General features: G+C 40.7%; 1 protein-coding gene and 1 non-coding gene across 2 annotated transcripts; one reads left to right on the top strand and one right to left on the bottom strand.

The window, feature by feature from the left end:
- Positions 1-14,839: 14,839 nt before the first annotated feature.
- LOC110789134 (uncharacterized) lies at positions 14,840-15,697 on the bottom strand. The gene has a single exon (XM_021993787.1). It carries the CDS (start codon positions 15,695-15,697, stop codon positions 14,840-14,842), a length of 858 nt encoding a protein of 285 aa, XP_021849479.1.
- A 9,154-nt stretch (positions 15,698-24,851) lies between these two features.
- Positions 24,852-24,958, top strand: LOC130468225 (small nucleolar RNA R71). Its single transcript, XR_008928644.1, has one exon. It is a non-coding gene; the product is annotated as a small nucleolar RNA R71 (small nucleolar RNA).
- Positions 24,959-25,408: the final 450 nt, after the last annotated feature.

Consider the following 25,408-nt stretch of genomic DNA (forward strand, 5'->3'; position numbering starts at 1 on the left):
CAATTTTTAAGTTTGGAACTTAAGGCTCTTACTATGTTGGTTAGATTTTAAGTGAACTAAAATCCTTAATCATGCAACATAATCAAGCTTTTGATCTCATGCATTTTAAGACATATTTAAAAGCAATAAATAACTTAAAACATGCATAAGATATTTGTGATCTAGTATGGCCCGACTTCATCTTGAAGCTTTGACTTCAAAGTCCGTCTTGAAAATCTCCGTGGGAGGCACCATTTTCTTCAAATAGGATAAGCTATAACTAATTACAACTATTTGATGGTTCGCAGACCATATTTGAATTGAAAAATAACTTTGGTACTTTAGACCAATTACATTCAAATTAATGGTACGCAGACCATATTTTCTATCCTATTTGGGCCATACTAGTCACTTCATAACCTGCAAAACAGTACATATACAATATATACCATTCACCCATTCATTATCATGAATGGCCCACTTAGCTGGTTAGTAAAACACATTATGCATCACGTAAATATTTGCAGCAATTAATCAAGGGCACCAATAATCTACCAATTATTCAGTCCTTATTAATTCTAATCAAGTTGTTTTAACCTTAAGGATTTGTAGACCTAATCAAGAGTTTATGACTAAAATACGCTCCCACTTAAACCAATAAATTCATATGCTTTACTAATTTTAAACATAAAAATGTATTTCTAGTCTAACCGGAAACATACAAATTTAATTAAAATTTAAAGCTCATATAAATTTATAATTGAATCCAAAAGTTTAATTTAATTTCAGTCGTGTTTAAATTAATTCATGATTTTAATTTTAGTAAAATAATTAGAATAAATAAAATTTATTATAATTACAATATTCAAAATTAAAATCCAAGAAAATAATTTAAATTATTAATTTTAAAATTAATTAAAATTACGTGAACTGAAATTTTCAAATTAAACATTCAAAACGATCTAATCGTAACGCAAACACCCTAAGCATTGCACGCCCATGGGCCGCACGCACACAACCATCGCTGGCCATGTGCGCGCAGCCCATGCGCTCGTCGCATAGCTGCTGCATCTCCATCGCAAGCCATCGCACGCTGTGGTGCTTGCTGCGCGCGCGCCAGCGCTCGTCGCACGCGAGCCATCGCTCGCAGTGCGCGCGAGCCATCGCTCGCTGGGCGCGCGACATCGCTCGCTGTGCGCGCGACATCGCTCGCTGTGCGCGCGAGAAACGCTGGGCGCAGCGCTCGTGGCACGCGAGCTTGCGCTCGCTGCGCGCGAGGCTGCGCGCTCATGCGCGAGGCAGTGCGCGTTGTGGCGCAGCTCGCTTGCTGCCCACACGCGACTGCCTTGGCTCGCCCTTCGCCCATGCCCATTCGTCCATTTCTCGTGGCCCACGACACAAGGCAGGGCTGCTGCCTTGTGCTCGTGCACTACGCCCTTGCTCATTGCATTCGTGCCGCACGGGCGACGAGCTCCCTTGCTCGTCGTCGCATGCCCGCATTATACAACACCCCTTAAGGGTAACACGAAGCGTCCATTGCTTTGTGCGTGCAAGTTATATGAACGAATCGCATAAAAAATTTAAAATTTATAAAATTAATGACAAATTAATAAATATTATTAATTTCATAATTTTAGGGCGAAAAAATCGAAAATTTATTATCCAATTGATTTCCGATTGTTATGGATTCAAGTCTAGGTCATAAAAATTTAAAATTTATCATAAATTTACAATTTTTATGGTGGTTTTTAATCATAGGTTTCTAATTAAATTACAATTAATTATGAAAATCAAATTAATTCTAAATTATTCTAATTTTCAACAAATTAATCATAATTACAAATTAGATTGCATAATTAACAAGACTAGGCATTCAAACTTGTTAAACATATGCAGTAGGTCAATCAAAAATTCAAGATTTATCAACAAGAATCGCAAATATTTAATTTAACATCTTAAATTTACGAAATTTTTGCATTCGAAAAACTAAAACCTTCGAAAAGTCATAGTTAGGCTTCGAATTTGAGAATTCTGGGTTCGGCAGAAAATTTTTTTTTTTTTGTCAAAATTTTAGAATGCCTTTTACATGCGGAATTGACACAAAAATCACTCGATTTGGATGAGTAACGAAGAAACTGCCGAAAAACTGCGTACGTATAATTAAATAAACGCAATTTGCAATTAATTAACAATTACGAAAATTAATCACCCCTTTTAATTCTTGCAAATTTGTAATATTTAACCATGTTTATGCAATTTAGATTATGAAAATAATAAGGGGCTCGTGATACCACTGTTAGGTTATGATACATATGATATTACATAAATCATGCGGAAACAACCATTAACCCAGGATTACATATTATTTACACATAATCATATAGCATAATTTAGATGCATACTCTTTGTTGCGTGCCCTCCCTAGCTGCGCCCGAACCGAGCAAGAACAAGTCTTTAGGACTCCAAGTGTCGTCCCTCCGTAGATAGTCCACAGCACGTCCGGATCCGCCTTAAGATTGACCAACTAGAATCGCCCTTAAGGTACTAGAATTTTCGGCACTTTTGAGCAAGATGTGTGGCTGAATTTTTCTCTCAAAAACTCACTTTGAATACTTTGAAACTCGTTATAAATTGTGAACCCAGGCCACATATTTATAGGGTTATGGAAAGGGAATTGGAATCCTATTCAGATACAAATTAATTAAACCTAGAATCCTACAAGAACTCTAATTTAATTAATTTATCGAATAGAATTAGGAATTTAATCATTAACCGAACTCTGCACGTTTTAGGAAACGTGCACGAACACAAACACTTACGCACACACACACGGCAGCCTCGATGGGCCGCCCATGCGTGCGTGCGAGCAGCAGCCCACGCAGCGAGGCCTGCGCGAGCCACAAGCCCACGCAAGCACCCGCGCGCGCTGCGCGCGCTGCCACGGCCTGCTGGGCCTGGCCTTGCGCTGGGCCTGGCGTGGCTGTTTTTGTGGCGCGCTTGGCTTGCTGGGCGATGGCCTGGCTTCGTGCTGGGCCCTCGTCCGGCAGGCCTCGTCCGATGCTTATTCGTACGATACGCTTCCGATTAAATTTCCGATTCCGGAATTCATTTCCGATACGAACAATATTTAACATTTCCGATTCCGGAATTAATTTCCGTTTCGAACAAATATTTAATATTTCCGTTTCCGGAATTATTTTCCGATTCCGGTAATATTTCCGATTCTGACAATATTTCCGTTTCCGGCAATATTTCCGATTCTGGTAATATTTCCATTTCCGATAATATTTTCCGATACGTACCATGTTTCCGTTTCCGGCAACATCTACGACTTGGATAATATTTATATTTCCGATACGATCCATATTTCCGTTTCCGGCAATATCATCGTTTCCGGAGTATTCATTTCTTGCCTGTGACGATCTCAGCTCCCACTGAAACCAAGATCCGTCGATTCCGAATATCCATAGATAGAGTATTTAATGCCATTAAATACTTGATCCGTTTACGTACTATTTGTGTGACCCTACGGGTTCAGTCAAGAGTAAGCTGTGGATTAATATCATTAATTCCACTTGAACTGAAGCGGCCTCTAGCTAGGCATTCAGCTCACTTGATCTCACTGAATTATTAACTTGTTAATTAATACTGAACCGCATTTATTAGACTTAACATAGAATGCATACTTGGACCAAGGGCATTATTTCCTTCAAACATCCCCCTAGCGCTCGTAGATAACGGTTCGGCAGTTAACGTTTGCCCATTGCGAACCGCCCATTGCTTGGGGCTAGGAAACGATGACTTCCAAACCTCCACACAAGGGGTACGAGCCTATGATAACTCTTGAAGGCCTGTGTTGGGAAAAATCAACCTTACCATACAAACCGGGCCCGTGACACGCACCACGGAGTTTCAAATAATCGACATCAAGCCCACTTTCAACCTCCTCTTGGGGCGACCTTGGCTCCATGACTTAGGAGGTGTGGCTTCTACCTTGCACCAAATTTTCAAACTTAACCATAACGGGGTAATACTGGAAATCCACGCCCCTCCCCTCGACATCAGGTTGTACTATGGTTGGAACGGCCGAAACTGCAGACGACCTTTATGGGTTCCAAATGGATGAAGCAATCTAGTTCATCGAAGACTATGATCCAGCATTCCTAGACCCGCGCGCATCCCGAGTCGTCCCTAGAATGCTGTTAGCTCAAGGTTATTTCCCAGGAACCCCATTGGGCATAAGGAAGAAGGAATACACATTCCATCCTTTACCCACCAAATCTAATCCCTTTGGCTTAGGCTATGAACCAACGGAGGAAGATATTGATGACCGCCTGTCTGGGCTACGCCTTAACAAGGCCAAAAAAACCACCCTCCTTCCCCCGTATCAAAGGACCCTTAACGGGATGTTCGTACGGGAAGGAGAAGAACACCCATGATGTGATTTCCCTGAACCCTTCGTTCAGGATGGCTTGCTAAAACCCGAATTTGAAATTTTCCATGACTGCCACACCTTGGATGAGGCACCCCACCTCACCAAGACCAAAACAGCTGAAATATTGGACAACCAGGCTCTATGGACATTGTTTAACGAATCGAGGCCTATGGAGGACGAGACTGTGATGACTACCATAGATTTACAAGATGAAGGTTTCGACCCAACCCGGTTAATCGCTCCTGCATCAACACTAGAAGAGATGGATGGGTGAAGACATATCAGTGGGTCAACACAAAAGGAATAGAATTCAAGATGAGTACCGGTGAAGGACCAAAGTTTTACGAAACTAAACCCAAGGCTTGAGCCATATAGAGCACCTTAGTAAAAGAAGCGCCTAGTAGTTCTTTAGATTGGTAGAAAAGAAATAATAAAGACTTTAGATGGTCCTAAGACCCCTTAGAATATAGGTTAAATTTTATTGCAGTGTGTTTTCCTTACTTTCCAAATTAATAAAGGCGTAATATTTCTCCTAAAAAATTTTATTCTAACACTAAATGAGAACCAAACGCACTTGCAAAGAGGCAGCCCACTCTAGGCCCAACAAACAAGGCCCACTCGGTCTTGAGTCGTGACATCGAAATTCATCAAACCCCAAAATGAACCACATTATCATATTACCAAAACATAAGGGTCTAACCCATGCAACCCAAAGAAAGCAAAAGAAACCATGCAAATGTTGCTAAAGAAAAAAACTCATAAAAATAAACACCGCCCTCGGCATCAACACGCACCTCAGCCCACTCAAAAGCCTACGCAAAGATCTTCATATCTTCCACACACGAACCCAATTCTCAAAACCGTTTCGAGTCACGAATAGGAAAAATTAATCCGGACAAAAATGCGTCTCACGTTAACAGTCAAAAAGTCTCCGAAATAGCCTCAAATTGATCTTAATACGAGTAAAAAAGCAAAGCACAAAACAAAGAGAAAAATAACGGAAGTGCTCAGAAGTGCTCGTCATTTTGTCCGCACATAACGGAAAAATAACGAACACTTGGGGGTACAGCACGTATCCAGATATGCATACCAAAAAAAACAATGGAATTTCACCTTTATATGCGGCTTACGGCAAAAAAAAAAAGATGATACTTCACTCATTTGACCGATTAAATAATATGTTTCCACCTCAGGGCATATCTATTAAAATCCGGCATCCTAGAGTTTATTCTAGCTAGAACCACGCGCGACCTGATTCTAACAAAGATACGTAGGCAATCCTATTTATGGATTCGGTCCAATTAAATAGCAAAATATATATACATTGTGCAAAAGTGTTAGACATATATAAAATATATAAAAAAAAAGGGAGAAGCAAAAACGAAAGTAAAAAATAAAATACGCCTTTATTAAAAAATAATAAGAAGGAAAACAAAAGTGCTAAGAGAAGAAAAAACAAACACAACTGGAATAAACAAAGGGCACCTACACCCTAGCAGGAACTACACTACTCTAGTTCTTCCGGATCATCACATAAAGTCTTGTAGATGGCAAGGTTCACAGGATCCACCCCCACAGTCTTCTGCGCTGCCCCTATATCAATCTCCATAAGAACCGGCTCCTGGACACTAACTTCCAAAGATGCCAAGACTTCAGAAACATTCTCAGTTATAGCCCGCTCAGCCTCAAGGGCACAGACAATGGTGGGAGAAGGATCATCAACATCAACTAGATTAGTCACTGTTTCTACAGACGGCTGAGCCTTCCTAACCCATACATTGTTCCGGCGACGATCTCTGCGAGAGCTTGCATTTCTTTTAGCAACGGTAGGCCCCTTCATGTTAGGCATCTTCTTAGGCCTAGAACTGGAACGGGGAGGAACTTCCTTTCGCTTTCGATCAGGACGAGCTTTCACAGTCTTAATACCATGGGTGCGAGGATTGGCAGAATCACGGCCCTCATATCTAACCCGAATACGAGGTATCAAAAGCTCAGTCGGCTCCCCATTTCGAGCCTCGGTCCTCACAGCTTTATCATCGGAGCTCATCCACAACTTGTAGTTTTCAGAAAGACCCACAAAGCCATTTGTAGCTACGGCCCAACGCGGGAGACCATCATAATACTTAGCCCATGCTTGAATCCGTGCTTGTGAAAAGGCCGCTACTTTAGGTGGTACCGTATCAGAAAAGGGGATGGTCTACCTTAAGCCGTATTGACGCATGACTCGGTAAGGAAAGATATAAATGGGCCGGGATAGCCCCAACAAAGAAACATAAACAGATACATCAGAACCCCCCGTCATAGTAGTCAAACCCCACCATGGTACCACCCACTTAATAGAACAGATACCATGAGTAAAAAAGGAGGCCCACTCGGCCTCGTCCTGGCCTCGGTGCAAACACTTCCGGTTACCCAAGGCTATAGGGCGATAGTGTTTAGGATCGGCAGGAATTTCTAAGAGCCTAAGTCGTTCCATGAGCCAAATCTGCAAAAAAGGGGTACGATCAGATCAAAAAATAATAAATAAACAAACGAAGCCTGGGGCGCAGTTTCAACGCCCAGGACCAGGCGCCGAAAATTCTAACGCCCAGCCCTGGGCGCTGAAACTCAGCTCCAGGCAGGACGAGTAAAAAAGAATGCAAAAAAAAACATGCGCAAGGAAAAGATCGATTACCTGCAGCAATAGGGGGCTCCCCTTAAAATATTCAGATTTGGCATCCTTCTTCAGCTCATCCGCACTCAGTAAAGTCTCGGCAACAACCAACGGTATAATAGAATAGCAACTTTCCATCTGGCTAATCAAGGGGATCAACCTTATGTCACCGAACTCACCATTGTTATTCGACAGCAAATAATGATTCAACAAGCAAAATACAAGGGCTCGAATGTTCAATTTTTGTTCGGTCATATTTTTACTAGGTCTAAAGTGATGTTTTACAAGCTTTGCCAAATTAACCTCATCACCTACAACAATCTCAGCAAGCATGTTAGCATCTAGTCCTAGGAAAGCCCCTATGGTTGTTTTACCCTCTTCAATGGTGCCAGGGGTGGCTGGAGTAGCATTAGTAGGATAACCAAGGATCGCGGCAAATTCATCTGGCAAAGGACATATTTCGTTGCCCCGAAAGACAAAAACATGATTATCGGAATCCCAAAAGCTTAGGGATGCATGCAGAAAGTTATAATCATTATTAATTTGTTGTAAGCCTAAAAGTGCCTCTAAGTGGTATTCTTTCAACAAAGCCTTTTCTGTAGGAGTAAGGGCTCGTAGCCAACGCCTAATAGCTCGTTGGAGTGGGAAGGGAGGAATCGACATGACAAAAGCAAGGAGGAATTAAGACTAAGCAACTACAAGAGAGAAGAAAATTGAGAGTGATAGAAAATAGGGACGTATCTAGCCCCTATATATAGCTGAAGACATCAAGTGACATCCTGATCCCATTCGGAAACGCGTTAAGAAATCCGAAAACCAAAAATCGCCAGGAGAGGACTTTCAGCGCCCGCGGCTGGGCGCCGAAATAATTAACGCCTAGCCTGGGGCGCTGAAAATGCAGCCCAAGGCCCGGATCTCTCAAAACGCGGAACAGGAAAGGACTTAAAACCGTGTTGCTAGACACGAGGCCCTATTTCAATCAAGATCAAGCCCAAAAGCATCTTTAGCACCCAAATAGAAAAAGTGAATGTTAAAACTTGGTCAAAACTTAGACTCGTCTCAAGGAATATATGTGTACACTTTTCAAAACAAATATGAGCGAAATAAATGTCAAGGTCATTCTTCCAAACACCAAAAAAATATTGTTAAGTCGTTGGTTTCTCAAAATGAAAAATATTTGTTTGTCAAAAGATTAAATCCGGGCCAAGCTAAACCGGATATTATTGGAAAATAAACTTTGTCGCCCGAAAACTGAAGTCGCACTCCACGACTTCACCAAAATAGCACACCACTATAAAGGCCGCTCGCACATACGAGCACGACCCCAAACATGATTAAAAGACGTTATAAAATACGTACCTCTCTTGGCGAAAAATGACCAACGAGCCTAAGTGCTTGGGGGCTCGCGAAAAAATATGTACTCCAACAAAGAGTGTGCGGAGTCAAAATCATATTCCCGGACTACGCTACATGTAGTCCCATGTTTGGGTAAACTCAAAAGAACCGGTTTCGACCTCAGAGAAAGGTCGCCGTTGACACTTGTACATGGTCCTCTGATCAAAGACCAAGTGGTGGCAAAAATCAGCCGTAAAGACTAGCTCAAAACCACAAAAGAAGATGATGACAAAACAAAGGTCCGTCTAAACCCGTTGTCAACCCACATTCAGGTTACAACTAAGTCCGAGCATCCCTCGAAAGAATTCGCTCTTGCAAGAATGAATAAAAGAAATTCTCAAAAGAAATCACGATGAACAAAAAAGGGAACTTGCCCATCTTCAGTTGGCAAGATCGCGTCACGAACCACGCGAGTTCCCTAATTGAAAAAATAAAAAACGAATTCAGGGACGTTCACCCTCAGCGGACAGGGCTCGCCCACCCTCAGCGGGCGGGGTCTGCGTTACTAGCCGCGCAGGTCCTCAGTTTTCGAAAAATAGAATCTTCAAAAACGAAATAAAACAGGCTCGCCATCTTCAGCCGGCAGGGTCTACGTCACAAACCACGTAGGTCCTTATCTTCAAAAAGTACAAACGAATTTCAAAATAGATTCGTCCACTTCTATCGGACGGGGTGTCCACCCTTAGCGGACAGGTTCGCCATCTTTAGCCGGCGGGGTCTACGTCACAAACCGCGTAGGTCCTTATTTTCAAAATTCAAAAACAGATTCGTCCACTTCTATCAGACGGGGTGTCCACCCTTAGCGGACAGGCTCGCCATCTTTAGCCGGCGGGGTCTGCGTCACTAACCGCGCAGGTCCTTAGTCGCTGCAGCGATAACTTTTTTGGTTTTCCTTTTTTCCAAAAAATTAAAAGGATTGGTTTTCCGTTTTTCCAAAAAAGAACGATGTGCTGGATTTTCCTTCGTTTTACGTCCCATAAAAACAAGGGGGTTTTCTCGTTTAGCTAGCCTTGAAAATGAGAATCTTTAAAAACATTTTCACCTCGTGGTTGGGCTTGGCCAGGCCCAATTACACTTTATAGCTTTAATTTCGAAAAAATCTGTAGCTACTCCCATGACAAAGTGAGGGAGTTTCTACGCCTCTTTAGATACTTCCAATGACAAAGTGAGGGAGTTTCTATACTATCCGTTGACAAATCCCAATGACACATGAGGGATATGTCGACACTTCAAGTGATGACCCTTAAGTCAAATGTTATCACTCGGGAGCTCGTGAGACCCTCGCAAAAGCAGGTCACCATGGCTTGTGTGACGCACTTCGTCTAATACTTTTACCATCGTCTTACTCCAAGACTCAGTCAAAGTGGGGGCTAACTGTAGACACCTACTTTTGTCCCCATTCCCGAAAGGGAAGGTTCGATGATGAGAACATAAATCTCCACTTGACAACGCATCTCCTATAAAATAACAAATCTCAATCACCCTTTTCATTTCACCCGAAACCTGCTATTTATAGAAACCTGCTATTTATAGAAACCTGCTATTTATAGAAACCTGCTATTTATGGAAACCTACTAAAAGTAGTAACTGCCGTAATGGGTAGTTGTTAAAAGTGGCAAGTCATAAAAGATAGAAACCTGTCAGAATTAGGTGTTGCACTCCAACATAAATCCTAAATGAGATAGAAATTGCGAGAGAATCCTATTCCTAATACGATTCGAAAATAAGAGTTACGTATTAATTAAAATCCTAACGAGCCTAAAGTTCGTAACGGGCCCAGACGCATTCCGTCATAAAATTAATACGCACTAAAAGACTCGATTAAGTCTCACACACTCCGGATTCTAAGAGTCCGAATCTGACAAAGAAACGGCCCAGACCTTATTTTCAACGCCTGGCTCTGGGCGCCGAAATCTTCGGCGCCCAGCCCTGGGCGCTGAAATTACCTGGGACGTGTTCTTTCATTATTCCTCGTGGATTAGAGTTCTACAATTCTATCTTTCCACGAACTCTTTTCTATAAATATGGCCCCAAGTTCGACGTGAAAGACACAACACACAATTCATATTCGGAGTATTGACTCTAAACCCCTAAGCCTAAGCCTCACGCTGCGAAATTCATCACGCGTTCTGTCGCAATCGATCCAAAAATCGAACAGAACGTATCCTGTCCCGTAATATGAGATTCGTTAAATAAAAGGAGAAATAGCAAATTCAAAGTGGTTAGTTTTCTGAGAACCGTGACGCACCTCTCAAGGGTGCGTCGTAATGTGTCCCTTTTCCATGATTTAATTGCTTTCCTCGCCCTTTTTATGAACTGTTAAACTAATTAAATCTGATTGTTCTATCACGCCTAATAAAGATAAAATTTTTGGGAAATTGGATTATCATGCTAGGTCCCTTAATACAATCTAAATCAGATAATCGCGCTCGATCTAGTATTATATGTTGCATATTGTTAAAATCAACTCAGATTAGTTTAATAGTTAACGCATGTCCCTTCAATTATTTATGCTAGAGCTAGTAAGGATATCCTGCCTCTGGAGTTATCGAAGAGCGAGTACTCCTCTCGGTAATTACAGTCCCCCGAACCCTCAATCTCTACCTTGCGGGTGTATGTTGAGAGATCCCCACACCAGGGATCACAAGGGAACCTACGGCCGTCGTGGTCAAACATAATTGCACTCCCTTTATGTCACGATAACCGGGTTTTGTCAGTTTTTCTCATTGTCGTTAAAAACTGAATGGCGACTCCTATATTACTAGTCAATTGGGTGTAAACTCATAGGAAATCTAATTACACTTGATTTGACAAAAAGAAGCGTCACACCCACGAGGGACGAGGTCACGCATTAGCCTCGTGCTTTTTCGACCCCCTCACAGTCATCATTAGAGTCATGATCATTTTCAGGTACACAGTCATCATTAGAGTCATGATCATTTTCAGGTACACAGTCTTGATCATCTTAGTTACAATTGACATTCTCTTTTCCTTTCGCAAAACTTTTATTTTTATCCCGCATTTGTTGAGCAATAGCAAATAACCCGAGGTCTCTTAATTTTTGAGCATTCTTCTCTATGGTCATGGACCTTACTTTCTCATACCGTGCTAATGCAGCTGTAGCCTTTTGGTTTCCATTCTTTGCCATTTTCTACTGCAAGAATGCAAACAAAAACAACCAAATATTCAAAGGATTAGTTCGAAGGATGAAAAGAAAATAAACGAATTGTAGGCATCCATATGGGAAAAATAAATAAACATTTAAGAACAATCGTCTGACATGACACAAGATGAAGATGATAAAATCTCTGAATATTTCACTAAGATCAAGTCAGTTTAGGACTTGATTAACGGATTTGATCATTTACCTGTCTGTGTATGTTTGTGTATGCACTGGTTATAGCTGCATTTAAACTTAAACAATCTATACAAACAATAAAAAAAACCAAATTGCAAGCTAGCCTAAAAGCTATACAGACATAGACATGCTTTCTCAAACAAACTTTTGCAGCCCCTATTAGCCTTCACCAGCGTTCACTAAGGCAAACAACCCAAAACCAACAACAACACAAACAGAAAATAGAACATCAAAAGGTTATAAGTAAGCAGAACATTACTCAACAAAGCAGCTCAAAAAATAGAATTAAGCACAAACTATAGAACTAAGCAGAGCTAGAAGATTAAACGGTTCAAACGCAACTTTGGGGTATCTTCAACAACGAAAATTAAAAGGTTTAACCGCATTCCCTTATCCAAATATTACCAAAAATAATAATAAAATAAGTATATTAAAGAAACTAAAACTGATTGGATTGGTTATCCTTAGGTAACCCCTATGACTCAGGAATCGGGATATCCTCAGTAGCAAGCATCTAATCCCAGTCTGTATCATCATGGTCAGAGTCAACTTCAAGCTCGGGTGAAACATCTAACAAATCACTTATGTGTATAGATCGTACTTCACCACCGGCTCTGGCATGAATATCATTTGCATCAACAGGAGGCATGCCATTACAACTGAAATCAATAGGATCCTCCGAATATGTTTCCTTACTTAGCTCTTCCTCAAACTCAAAAAGATCTCTTGGAAGATCCTGCATAACATACTGAATATCATTTTCAACTGGATCTTGGGAGAAGTAAACTTGTTGAACTTGAGAAGCCAGTACAAAAGGATCATCTTTGGAACATTTCTTCTTGAAATTGACATATGTAAGCCCACACTCATCGATGTCACCAAGGAACCAATCACACTTAAATAGCACAACAATGAATTGAGACCAAAAGTCTAATTCAATAATTTCTTCTATAACACCATGGTAAGTAACATCTCCATCTACAGGATTTCGGTCCCTTGAGCTAGCAAAACTTGAAGTCAAAGCTATTAAAGTGACTCCTCTGTTTTGCGTCTTTATTCGTGAATCGCGCTCTCTTGTGTAAAACTTATAACCATTAATAATGTATCCAGTGTACCTCCTGGCCTTAGGATTAGGACCCTTAGAAAACTAAAACATTTCACCATTAACTTGTTCTGTTTGAACCTTTGCCTGAAACCAATCAATAAAATCTCTACTATGACTTTGTGCGGTATCCCATCTACGCTTTCGACCCTGGATATTCACCCAAGTTTGGTGTTCTCTAAATTTGAAGAAAAAAAATGTATAAGTCATTATTAAAATAACAATGAAGTAAATAAAAAATATTTATAACATCTTACTTGATATAAGTTTCCACTGTAACATCGCCGCAATTGAAGATGATATATCTATGAGCTTGCTTCAAACTTTGGAAATCCATAGTAAATCCCTTTCCTTTTCTTTTCCCTTTTCCTCCGGGAGGATATCCTATCTTAGGAAAAATAGATGATTCGTCATCCCCATCAGCCACCCCGAAATTCCTAGCACATCTTCTGTCCAGTGTAGTGTTTACACCTTCACGTAAATATCGAGAAATAAAAGTCAAGCATTCTTCCATCATATACCCTTCTGCTATGCTTCCTTCGGGGTTACTCCTGTTTCGGACATATGACTTCAACCTACCAAGATACCTCTCAATAAAGTACATTCATCGATATTGCACGGGTCCACCAAATTTGATTTCCTCTACTAAATGAACGGGTAAATGCATCATAACACCATAGAAAGCAGGAGGAAATATCATTTCGAATTGACAAATTACATCAACAACTTCAGATGCTAACTTGTCTAATTCTTTCAGATCGACAATTTTACTACATATACCCCGAAAAAAATACCCAATCTAATCAAAGGTACTGCTACAGTTTTTGGCAATGTTTTTCTAACAGCAACCTGAAGCAAGTGATGAAGCACAACGTGTGCATCATGAGTTTTGTAACCAGCAAACTTTCTTTCTTCAACTTGTACACATCTACCTATATTTGATGCATACCCAGAAGGTAACTTTGTCTCTTTAATAAATTTAAGGAACAAATCCTTCTCTTCATTAACCATTGTGTAAGGTGCCGGTGGAAATAACATGTGGTTGCCATCATCAGAAAGATAAGGGTGGAGATGTGGTTTTAGGCCAAGGGCCACTAAATCAAGACACGCATTGTTGTGGTACTTAGTCTTTCATGGAATGTCTAACAACGTGCCAACAATATTGTCAAAAATATTTTTCTCAATATGCATGACGTCAAGATTATGACAACATTTGATATTAGGCCAATATGACAATTGAAGAAAAGCTTGTTTCTTTTTCCATGGACCTTTACTTCCTCCACCTTTCTTTGGTTTCCCGAAATCATTTACAAAGTTCTCTAATTCATTTACTAGGTCAGTGCCTGATAACAGAGAAGGTCCACACTTATCCTCTGTTTCTCCATTAAATGATTTCTTATCCTTTCGCCATGGATGACTTGCATCAAGAAGCCTACGGGTATCCATATAAAAAAAAAATTTGCTGCGAGGCAAATATTTCGGTGTCACATCATGGTTACAATTAGGACATGCATAATTTCCTTTAGTAGACAATCCAGATAACATAGCGTAAGCCGGGAAATCATTTATCGTCCCCATTAAAGCAGCATGCAAATGAAATGATTGCTTTTTAAATGCATCATATGTCTCAACCCCATACTCCCATAATTCCTTCAGGTCATCAATCAACGGTTGCAAATAAACATCTATGTCATTTCCAGGAGACTTAGGGCCCGAAATTAATAAAGACAGCATAAAATATTCAGGTTTCATAGAAAACCAGGGTGGAAGGTTATAATTAATCAACACAACAGGCCATGTGCTATGAGCAACACTCATAGTTCGAAATGGATTAAATCCATCGCTAGCAAGAGCTAGTCGAACATTTCTTGGTTCCTTCTTAAAGTCAGGATACGTCTCATCAAATTCCTTCCAAGATTATGCATCTGCTGGATGTCTAATTTTGTCATCTTTTGTTCGCTCTTTATCATGCCAAACAATTGACTCGGCTGTTTTAGAACACATGAAAAGTCTTTGGACTCTAGGCTTCAAAGGAAAATGCCTCAAAACCTTTGCAGGGACGTTCTTAGAATTCCACCTTGATGTTTCACACTTGGGACAAACATCAGCTCCTTCATACTCCTTCCTGTAAAGAATGCAATCGTTGGGACAATCATTTATCTTTTTATAATCAAGACCCAAATCCTTGATTATATTCTTAGATTCGTTATAGGATTTTGGAAGTCGAGCCATAGGAAACGCCTCTCTTAATAACTCTAAGAGATCCCCAAAGGTCGTATTGCTTAAGCCATTAAGGACCTGGAAGAGAAATAAACGGATTATGAAGGATAACATTGAGAAAGTTTTACAACCCGGATAAAACTCTTGCTTCCCTTCTTCTACTAGCTTATAAAACTTTCTAGCCTCCTCATTTGGCTCACTTGGAACACCTTGATCTCCATTTAAACCTTCTTCCACCTCAATAAAAGTATCATGTAATAAACCATTGATATCATCATATGTATTTTGATCATTAATTCCAGACATATCGTTACTTGTAGATGAAGATGCTTCCCTTTCAACGACCCACTCCTTGAATCCCTTTACGAATTCGTCAACAATCAAATGATCATAAATGTCGTCTCTAGAATGGCAAAAACGCCTAGAACACTTTTTACAAGGGAAAAAAGTTTGTCCTCCAATAGTATCCTTTGTAAAATAACCATCAAGAAAAATATTCAAAGCAGCTTTAAAACCTTCTGAACCTCTAGGGAAGTTCATCCAATTTTGATCCATTGTTAAATATATTTAACAACGACAATGGCTAAATTACACAAAAAAAAATCTATAGATCATAAATATTTTGCAACGAATAATAGATTTGTTGGATATAGACATAATTAAAAAATAAGAGACTTAAGCAGACTGTTCAGTAAATAATCAATCAAAATATAGACATCAGCGTAAAATTTGCAGCCCCTAATTGGTAATGTATAATGTAAAAGCAATTGGAAAAAGTTAAATATATAAATTGTTGATCTAGAGAATACAATAAAGGAACAGAAGCATAAAGAAGTAGAATAGGCAACCAATTCAACTAACCTACATCAACTTCAACATAGCTAAGACACTAATTATGCGCTAAATAACTAGTCATTTCAGTTACAACTAATTAAGTTCCGGCAAATAAAATGCGGAAATTTAAACCTTCGGGCATTCTGAGAGTTCTTGTAATCCTGAACAACACACATGATACACAAAAACATTGCAATAAAAGCAATGCCCCAAGTGAGCTCTTCTCTCTTTGTCTACATCACAACTCAGTTACTCTTTGCAATTAATAGATAACAGTAGCCAAGACAGTCATGTTCTCCCAACCGTGTCCTAAATATATCCCCCGCATTCAAGCTGCTGGCAATCAGATTAGAAAAAACTAAGCAATAATAATTTCTATTGATGTCAAAATATTGCACACCAACATCTCAAAATAGACAGTAGTTGTTTCACTTAGATATGGATAGTTCAATAACAACCAACTAGGACAGCAACCCAACTTACAACAAGAACACATCAAGTTGAACAAACAAACAAGTGTTAAGTAGCAGACCCAACAGCTACATCAGAACCAGACCCAACAACAGTGCAACATCAGACCCAGACCCAGACCCACAGCTACACCCAACCAGCTGCAAAACACACACAACCTAACGAAAGCAACATGTGAAAGAACATCACAATCTGCAGAAGCAGTAGAACCCCAACCAACTACACAAAACACAGAAGTTACCATACCCATCCATCAGACTATACCAACAACAACAAATCATCAAAGAGCTAGCATCCAACACCTGAACAAAACGAAACCATCAGCCACGCACCAGCAACACCCAAGCACCCAAAAAAAGGAAACTAGCAACATCATATGTGAAGTTATTTGCTCGTGACATTACTAATCAGGTTTGTGACTCTAAAAAGGTAAACAACGAATTTGAAGCATAGTGCAGTAGCATTTATTATTAGAAATTTTAAGATTAAGAACTCATAGGAAACAAACTTGCATTTAGAAGAGAAATAGATGCAACTGCATACACAGAAGTAAGAAAACAGAGGAACAAGTTCAGAAAACGAAGAAGGGGACATTAAAGAACAAATAAATTGCAGCGGAAAGTACCAAAATTCAGAATAAAATCATCCAAAATAAACCATCGATCAATAATACAGTTGATTGATATTGTGGAATCAACAAAAAGAAATTGTAAATAAATCATACGCACAAGAATAAAAATCAACAGAATTCCCGAATTAAGAAACAGACTCAAAACCACACAAAAAAATTCCAATTTTAACCAGTTAATTAAGCAGCATAATTCTGAAATTTAAGACCAAGTTCGATGAAATATATACAAACTTACCTTGTACGTCCTTCTAGCCAATTCAGAAAAGCAATTTGCGGGTTTCTACTTTTCTCCAAAGCAAAGGACCCAATTCTTAATTCAGAAACGCCAATCTCCAATTTACCTTGCTTCGGGAAACGATGATGGAGAGGATCGACAAGAACGAATCAGGTGGAAGAGAACAGAGAAGAAGAACGAAACAATGAAAGAGACGAAGGCTTTGGGTGAAACATCAGGGTTTGGGACTTTGGGGTGAAACAGAAGGGTTTGGGATTGAAGGAGGGAAACCAAAAATAATTACCGCTCAACAAAAAATTCCAATAACTTTTCAGCGTTTTTAATTTTTGATTTTTAATTTTTAATTTTTTTTAGATACTTGACAAAAAAAACCGTTGCAATATTTCATCAAAACATTGCAATCAAATATGTTGTAATAAATAATTAAATTATATAACTGTTGCAATGGATTTTCTATAGTAACACTTTTCTAAAGTTAAAGTCTACTCAAATTAATAATTATTTAACTGTTGCAATAAGTATGATATAGCAACGCCATTGAAACTGTTGCATAAAAGGGTGTTGCTATAAGCCTATTTTGTAGTAGTGATAACTTCAATTCAGCCCAACAATCTCTAAACCATGAAAAACGAGTACTCCATTATTAAGGAGTATTCTGATGAAAGAATTGAAATAATTTCAACTTTTGAAATACGAGTAATACCCAAAAGAAAAAGAAACAAAAAGGAAAACCAAACCACCAATCCTACATCTCCATGTCCTCAAACCACTACAGAAACCACTGCCACAACCCCAAATAACACCGCTACCAATAACAATGCAACCTCCGACGACGTCTCCACCCCATTAAACCCTCTCTTACCTCCTCCACCATACGATGACACCACAACCACCACCACCACCAACGACGCGACGTACCCATCATCCCTAAACGTCGTCGCAAGCATAAACATTTCCAAGCCACAATCTCCATGATCCTCCGCCCAGATTTACATGAAAATTAAAATCCAGATTTGCTCTCATCTCATTTAGGAAGATACTCCAATTGCCGGCCTCCCAGACAGTAGAAGTTCCGACCAATCTAGTTCGAGTCACATTTTGGGGCCCTAAAATTTCTTGGAAATTCTCGAGGGATTCAATTGCCCAGAATTGTGAGCCCGGGGAAATCAACGGTGGTGATGACGATAGAGATGATTTGCGGCCGCCTCACATGCTCATCGTCTCCTCCGAAACCAACCCAAAATCAACCACAACCACCAACCAAATCCATCACAATTAACAATAAAAAGGGCGATATTATATAGAAAGAAAGAACAAGCTAGTTAAAATAGAGAGTTTGGGTATTGGTTTGAGCCCGTTAAGAGATATGTCGTCGTTGCCGTTAAGATCGAAGGAAAGGGCCCGGGACTATGGGGTTTGGTTAGACAGAGAGGGAGGCAGAGAGAGAGAGTGATATATTAGGGTAAATAAGTCAAAACACTATTTTTAAGAAAAATCTCAATTTTTTGATGAAGGATTTTAAGGGTCTTGCAGTCTTTTTACTGTTCTAAATAAGCACTCCTTGCTTTTAAAAGGGTTATTGCTTGTCCCTAAGCAAGGAAATCATCGATGAATACAAGATCAACTTCACCCCTAACATATTTCAAAACTAAAGACATAATTCAAGCCAAAATTCAACGAGCATGCATCAATGTCAACCAATCAAATCCACCCAACCACGAATCCTCCCTAACAATTGTCACGCAAAGCGAAACCACAAGTGCACAATGGAATTCAAGACTAGTGCTCACACACTCGTCACTCATTATGTGGCGGGTAAAAGATGTACCCGTTCGCTCTCCTCCCAACATATAAGTGAACAATGCCCTCCCAAACTCACAACACTCGTGTGTCTAGAAAAACATACACTCAACCTAGTAGTCGACTCGAAATGTGTCATGTCATAACTTGCATTGATAAAAAACTACTTTCATGTTAATACGACTCTATGCACAAAGGTCGGAAGGTCTTCAAAGCTTGTAATGTTAGGCTTAGTTAAGGTTGCGGTAAATTTGGGTAAAATGTGAGCTTAAAGCCTTGGGTTTGGGGAGCATAAATCTTAAATAAAACCATGATCAACCAAAATAATGACCACAACTCTCCTACTCAATACATGATAAAACAACGAATAAACCACACCATAATTTCTTGACTTTTTTCACAATTAGAACCAATCACTCATAAGGATATGAAGTTACAAAACTTGAGTGAAACAATACTTTGAAATTTTTGAGAGTAACAAATTTTTTTCCTTCATTTTTTTTCAATCTCTTTTTTTTTTTCTTTTAGAAACATTCACATTTTTTTTATCCTTATCATCTCTTTCATTTTATTTTTTTCTTTTTCAACAACAAACATGACAAGAAGAACTCCCTTTTTCACCCCTCACTATGCTCGAAATGCACCACATTACAACTCCCTCACCTCACTACTATTAGCTCCCCCAAGCTAAGCTTGGGACTAGTAACCAATGGGGCTTTCACGGGCTTGTAATATGGTTAGTCACCGAATAAAGGGCACAAGCAACAACATGGGTAGAAAAGAAGGGAACGAATGTATCTAATTTCATCTGAAGGCTACCTAAATAGAAAAATGCCTTCGTCCTCCTCAATGTGCATGTATATGAGTCATAAAACACTACTAATAGTTGCAAACAAATACTCAAATTCAACGACACACCAGGAAACTATCACACATTTCTAACCAAGTCAACTAGCCAAGCACCAAGTCCACAAATAGTTAGTTAGAGTTGACTCATGTCATGGCATCAAAGTAATCGAATATCAAATCATGGCTAACACATCCACATTGCTCGTCATTAAATACCAAGAATCAAAATAATTTTCAATCAAAGGGGCACAAGGAAGCATGATTTTGCATTCATCGGAACGTATTTTTGTATATTTTTTTTTTCAAAGCGATAAACTAATCTAGAAAGCAATAACACACCAAAATAAACACACCAATAATAAGAAAATACAAAAATGAAAAGAAAACATACCTAATATGTACAGGTAAGTGAAACACCCCCCCAAGCTAAATCAGACAATGTCCTCATTGGCTCAAGGGGTACCGAACCATCTCGATCATCCTCAGCATCATTGATGGCCTTGACCATCATCACCATCATCACCACCACGACCACCATGACTGCTAGGGCCCTCTCCATACCCACCGTAGTAGTGGGTGGGTGTGAAAGTCCCCATGGCACCGGGAGCTCCATATCCCTCCGCGGGATAGGTAAACCAGGAAGGGTGCTGGGCATCCTGAGGAACATAGCCGTGATTGGCGTACTGATCATAAATGGGGAACATGGCTCTCTGGTGATCACTCGCAAAGTGATCAAATCCGATCTCGAGCCTGTACAACCGCTCCTGAATGGAGCGCTGCTCCTCCTCTGGTGTCGGGCCACCCTGTGGCCTCCCCTCATCCTCACGAAGCCCCCTCCTAAAGTAGGTGCGAGGCTCGGGCTGAAACTGGTGGGGCTCTGGCTGTGGGTCGGGTTGGGGCTCATGCTGCTGCTCTTGCTCAACCCCAACTTACAAATAGTGAGCCTGGCCGGGTCTAAAATGGGTGCGGCCCTGAGGGGTCAGGCAAGGTGAAAAACATGTTCCCCTCAAACATCCAATACATGGCACCCGGGCGAAACAACCCATGCTCCCCCTGCAAGCGGCGAAGCCCAACAAAATAGGCCAAATCTAGCAAGTTGTTACCCAAAACCGGTATCTGGTTGGCCTCTACAAAGTTCACCGTAGCCATAGCAATGTGGGTGATCAACCCACCAATGGTGATGCGGGTGGTGTGGTTGCTACTGGCCACCGAGTAAAGGTGGGAAACCATATGGTGGGCTAGGTTCATCTTGTACCTACTCTCCCCCTCCAACAAATAACCACCTAGGATTTCCAACTCGGTACTCCTAATATTCTTGTTTTCCTCCCTCCTGAAGATAGTGAAGCCCATATACCTGTAAAACACTATGGGAACAGGGTGTTGAATCCGGGAAGCATGCAAGTGTTGCATACTACCGAGATAACTATTTCCGGTCAGTTTTCCCCACATTTCACAGTTGTTATGATCATTCCCAGGATTCCTACTATGCTTAGTTGACAAACCAAATATCCTAACAAAATCACGGATGTTCAAATGGACATCACGATTCAACAACCGAAAATGCACAATAGTGACATCCCTATGACCAATTCTTTCCATCCGCAAAGAACTCAAGAATTCTAGCGTTAATCTCCTAAAAGTCAAACGCAACATGCCATACATATCCCTCATGCCAACACCATGAAAAACTCACATAACACCATTTTCAATTCCCATATCATGCATAGATTTTTGACATATGAAACGAGTAGGAATTACCTCCCTCTTCTTGAGGTGGACGAACCGATCACGTTGCCACTCCGTAGTAAAGATAATTTCCGGAAAATTCGGGTCCGATTCAAACTGGAGCGGCGGTGGTGGTGGTGTCGGCTCATGAGCCCGGCTTGTGGAAGCTTCTCGTTGATTTCTTCCTGATATGGTGCAATTTCTCTTAGGTTGGCTAGCCATTTGTGAAAATCTGATTTTTTTGAGTTTTTGGGGTTTTTGGTGAGATTTGAGAATTTTGTGGAGAGTGGAAGAATCTGAAATTAATTAGGTGGAGGTTGTAGAGGATGATGAGAGGAAGATTTTGATGTATGGTTTGTTGAATTTGGTGGAGAGATGAAGGAGATACGAGGGTTTGATGTTTTGTGAAGTTGGGGTTTAATGGAGGAAGAGAGAGAATTAAGGTTGAAGAAGAAGATGAGAGTAAAATAAGTGAAGGAAAACCGTGGGTTTAATCCTTGAAATCACCTTGGCCCGTGAAAATTGCGTTTCGCCCGATCGGGCAGCATTTCGCCCGATCAGGCGAAATAAAATGTTTTTCGCTGCATCCGTGTCCGCTCGATCCGGCGCACCTCGCCTGATCCAGATCGGGCAATTGCGAATCCGCCTTCTAACTGCTCCTTCAACTCGGAATTCCACCCCTGACCTCATAGATGACATCATCATCATCCGCCCTATCGGGCGGATTTTCGCCCGATCGGGCATTCCACTCGCCTTTCAGGTCGATCGGGCCAAATTCGCCCGGTCGGGCGAAAAATTAATTTCCCTCAACTTTTTGTGCGCGCCCGATCGGGCGATTTGCAAAGTGCTCTGTTTCAGCTATTTCTCCGCTTTTTCGAACTTGGAGCCTTAGATCTGCACACTAATAAACACCTAAACAGTAAAATACCCTCTTCTCACCTCTACAATACCAAAAATACACTAAAACACATACTAACAATAAGAATTAACTGAAAACACACAAAAGAAAAGGAAAAAAATGAAAAAGTACACTACTAAAAGTGATAAATGGATAGTGAAGTACTCATCCCCCATTTAGATTGATGCAATGTCCCCATTACACAATCCCAATTTATAGCGCAAAAACTAAAAGGAGGGGATGAGAGTTATGGTAACTCATCGAATGGGGGCACCAAAGATGGTGCCATCTAGTATCGAATCAGTTGCCTTGGAAAAGCTCTGTAGCGCGGAAAGTGAAGAATCGCGACCCTAATCATGAATACGTGCCCACCTTTGACAGAGTCTTCGGCTTTTTGGGTCACATAGTCATCAAATCTCACCTTTTTCTGAGTCCACGCTACGGAGTTGGTGCTTCGGCCACCTCCACCTGCAAAGCAATCCGAGACACGTGCTTGCTCCGAAGAGTTGTTAGAATTAGTATGAGTCAATTCATCATTGAAATAATCATTAGACACATTGATACCACAACATGACTCCTCTATCATGGGACTCTTAGCAACATGGGTTAAATGGAACATAACTTTTTCATCCCCCACATTTAAAGTCAGCTTGCCATTTTTGACATCAATGATTGCCCCTGCGGTGTGTAGGAAGTGTCTACCTAATATAATGGAAATCCGTCTATCCTCTTCCATATCCAGCACAAAAAAGTCAACATGAATAAAAAAAATTACCTACTCTAACAGGCACATCTTCTAGAACACCTAGGGGATACTTCACAGATCGGTCAGCCATTTGCAGAGTTATGTTGGTAACTTTTAAATCACCCATGTTCAATTTAGTGCAGACAGACAGGGGCATGACACTAACACTGGCACCTAAATCACATAAAGCTTTGTCAATAAAAAGGTTGCCAATATTACACGAGATAGGGAAACTCCCAAGGTCCTTCAACTTGGGTGGAGATTTATTTTGTAGCAGGGCACTGCACTCTTCAGTAAATGTAACAGTCTCCACCTCACTGAATGCTCTCTTCCTAGTCAAGATGTCTTTCATGTATTTAGCATATGCAAGTACTTGAGTAATTAATTCAGTGAAAGGAACTGTTACCTGCAGATTCTTTACCATTTCTAAGAACTTACCAAACTTCTTGTCTAGCTTGTTCTTAAGCTGACGGTGAGGGAAGGGAAGTTTGATAGGTGGGACTTGCATCTCAACTTTCTTCTCAAACCTTGTGTTAGCTTCCTTCTCCTTGACCACCTTCTCGCCTTCTTCTGGCACAGCATCACTAACAGACGCTTCAACATCTCCTTCAATAGTCATAGGTGGCCCATCATACTCATATCCACTCCGCAAAGTGACAGCATTTACAGACTCTCTGTTCTCGGGCTGTGAAGGGATATGACCTAGGGGTCTCCCTGCAAGCGTGGTAGCCATTTGTGCCAACTGTGTATCAATGATCTTATTATGAGCAGTAAGAGCATCAATTTTGGCATCCTTTTCGCTCAGATATTTCTGCATTTGCAACATCATATTCCTCATCTCTACTAGCACAGGATCAGACTGTGTGGGTTGAGGCTGTGGTGATGGAGGAGATGTGTTTTGTCTAGGGAACCCAGGTAGTCCACTAGGCTGCTGGTTGTAGTTGCCCCGCGGTTGGTATGATTGTTGTGGTGGTGGTTGGTTGGTAGGGTTGTTGTGGTGGTGGAGGATGTTGAATCTGATGGGGGTTCTGGACATTAGTACTCCTATATGATAGAAGGGGGTTATTTTTATACCCCTCATTGAAAGAGTTGGAGTACGGATTATTCTGCTTGTAGGACTGGAATGCATTACATTGTTCGATGGAGCTCCTACATTCCTGTGCATAATGACCCTGCACCCCACAGCTATCACAGACATTCGCAAATTGGGCACTCATTGCAGCGACACTAGCATGTTGGGCGGGCTGAGAAGATGTAGTTTGCATATTATCAAGTTTGTGGTGTAGGGCAGTTAGCTGAGCAGTAAGTTGTTCAATAGAATTCATCTCATGCTTAACACCCCGGTCAGCAAAGCCTCTAGGATTCCCATATTAGGCACTATGAATGGCCATCTCCTCAATCACCTCCAAAGCTCTAGACACATGGAGTTGCATAAATCTCCCACTAGCAGCAGAATCTAGAATAAGCCTAGACTCGTTACCCAGACCGTTGTAAAACTGTTGGATCAAGAACCACGGTCGTAGACCATGGTGTGGGCATTCTCTCTGCAGATCCTTGAACCTTTCCCATACTTCAAACAAGCTCTCGTCTTCCTGCTGCGTAATAGAAATGATCTGGCTCCTCAGACGAGCTGTCTTCTCAGGCGGGAAGTATTTCACATAGAAAGCAAGATCCAAAGAATCCCAGTCGGTGATTTTCATAGCTGCTCGATTGAGCCCGTTAATCCACAGCTTTGCCTTCCCACTCTGTGAAAATGGGAAAAGCATCTCCATAGTCTGTTCTGGCGTTAGATTCTTCTGCTTAACAGTAGCGCAATATTGCATGAAATACTGAATATGAAGGTTTGGGTCTTCACCCTTTTCCCCACCGAATTGGTGCCTCTCAATCATATTTATCAATTGGGGTTCAATCTTGAAATTCTCAAATGCAATAGAAGGCGTGATCGCCTTGGGAAGCACAGAAAGACTTGGCTTAGAATAGTCTGTAATCCTTGGCTCAGGTGGTGGTTTTTCATCACCCATCTCTGAATCTGTATGGAATAGATTGCCAATCAGATGATCGGATTCAGAGTCTGAATA

This window comes from Spinacia oleracea, chromosome 2 (assembly GCF_020520425.1).
Source record: "Spinacia oleracea cultivar Varoflay chromosome 2, BTI_SOV_V1, whole genome shotgun sequence".
NCBI classification, from domain to species: Eukaryota; Viridiplantae; Streptophyta; class Magnoliopsida; order Caryophyllales; family Amaranthaceae; genus Spinacia; species Spinacia oleracea.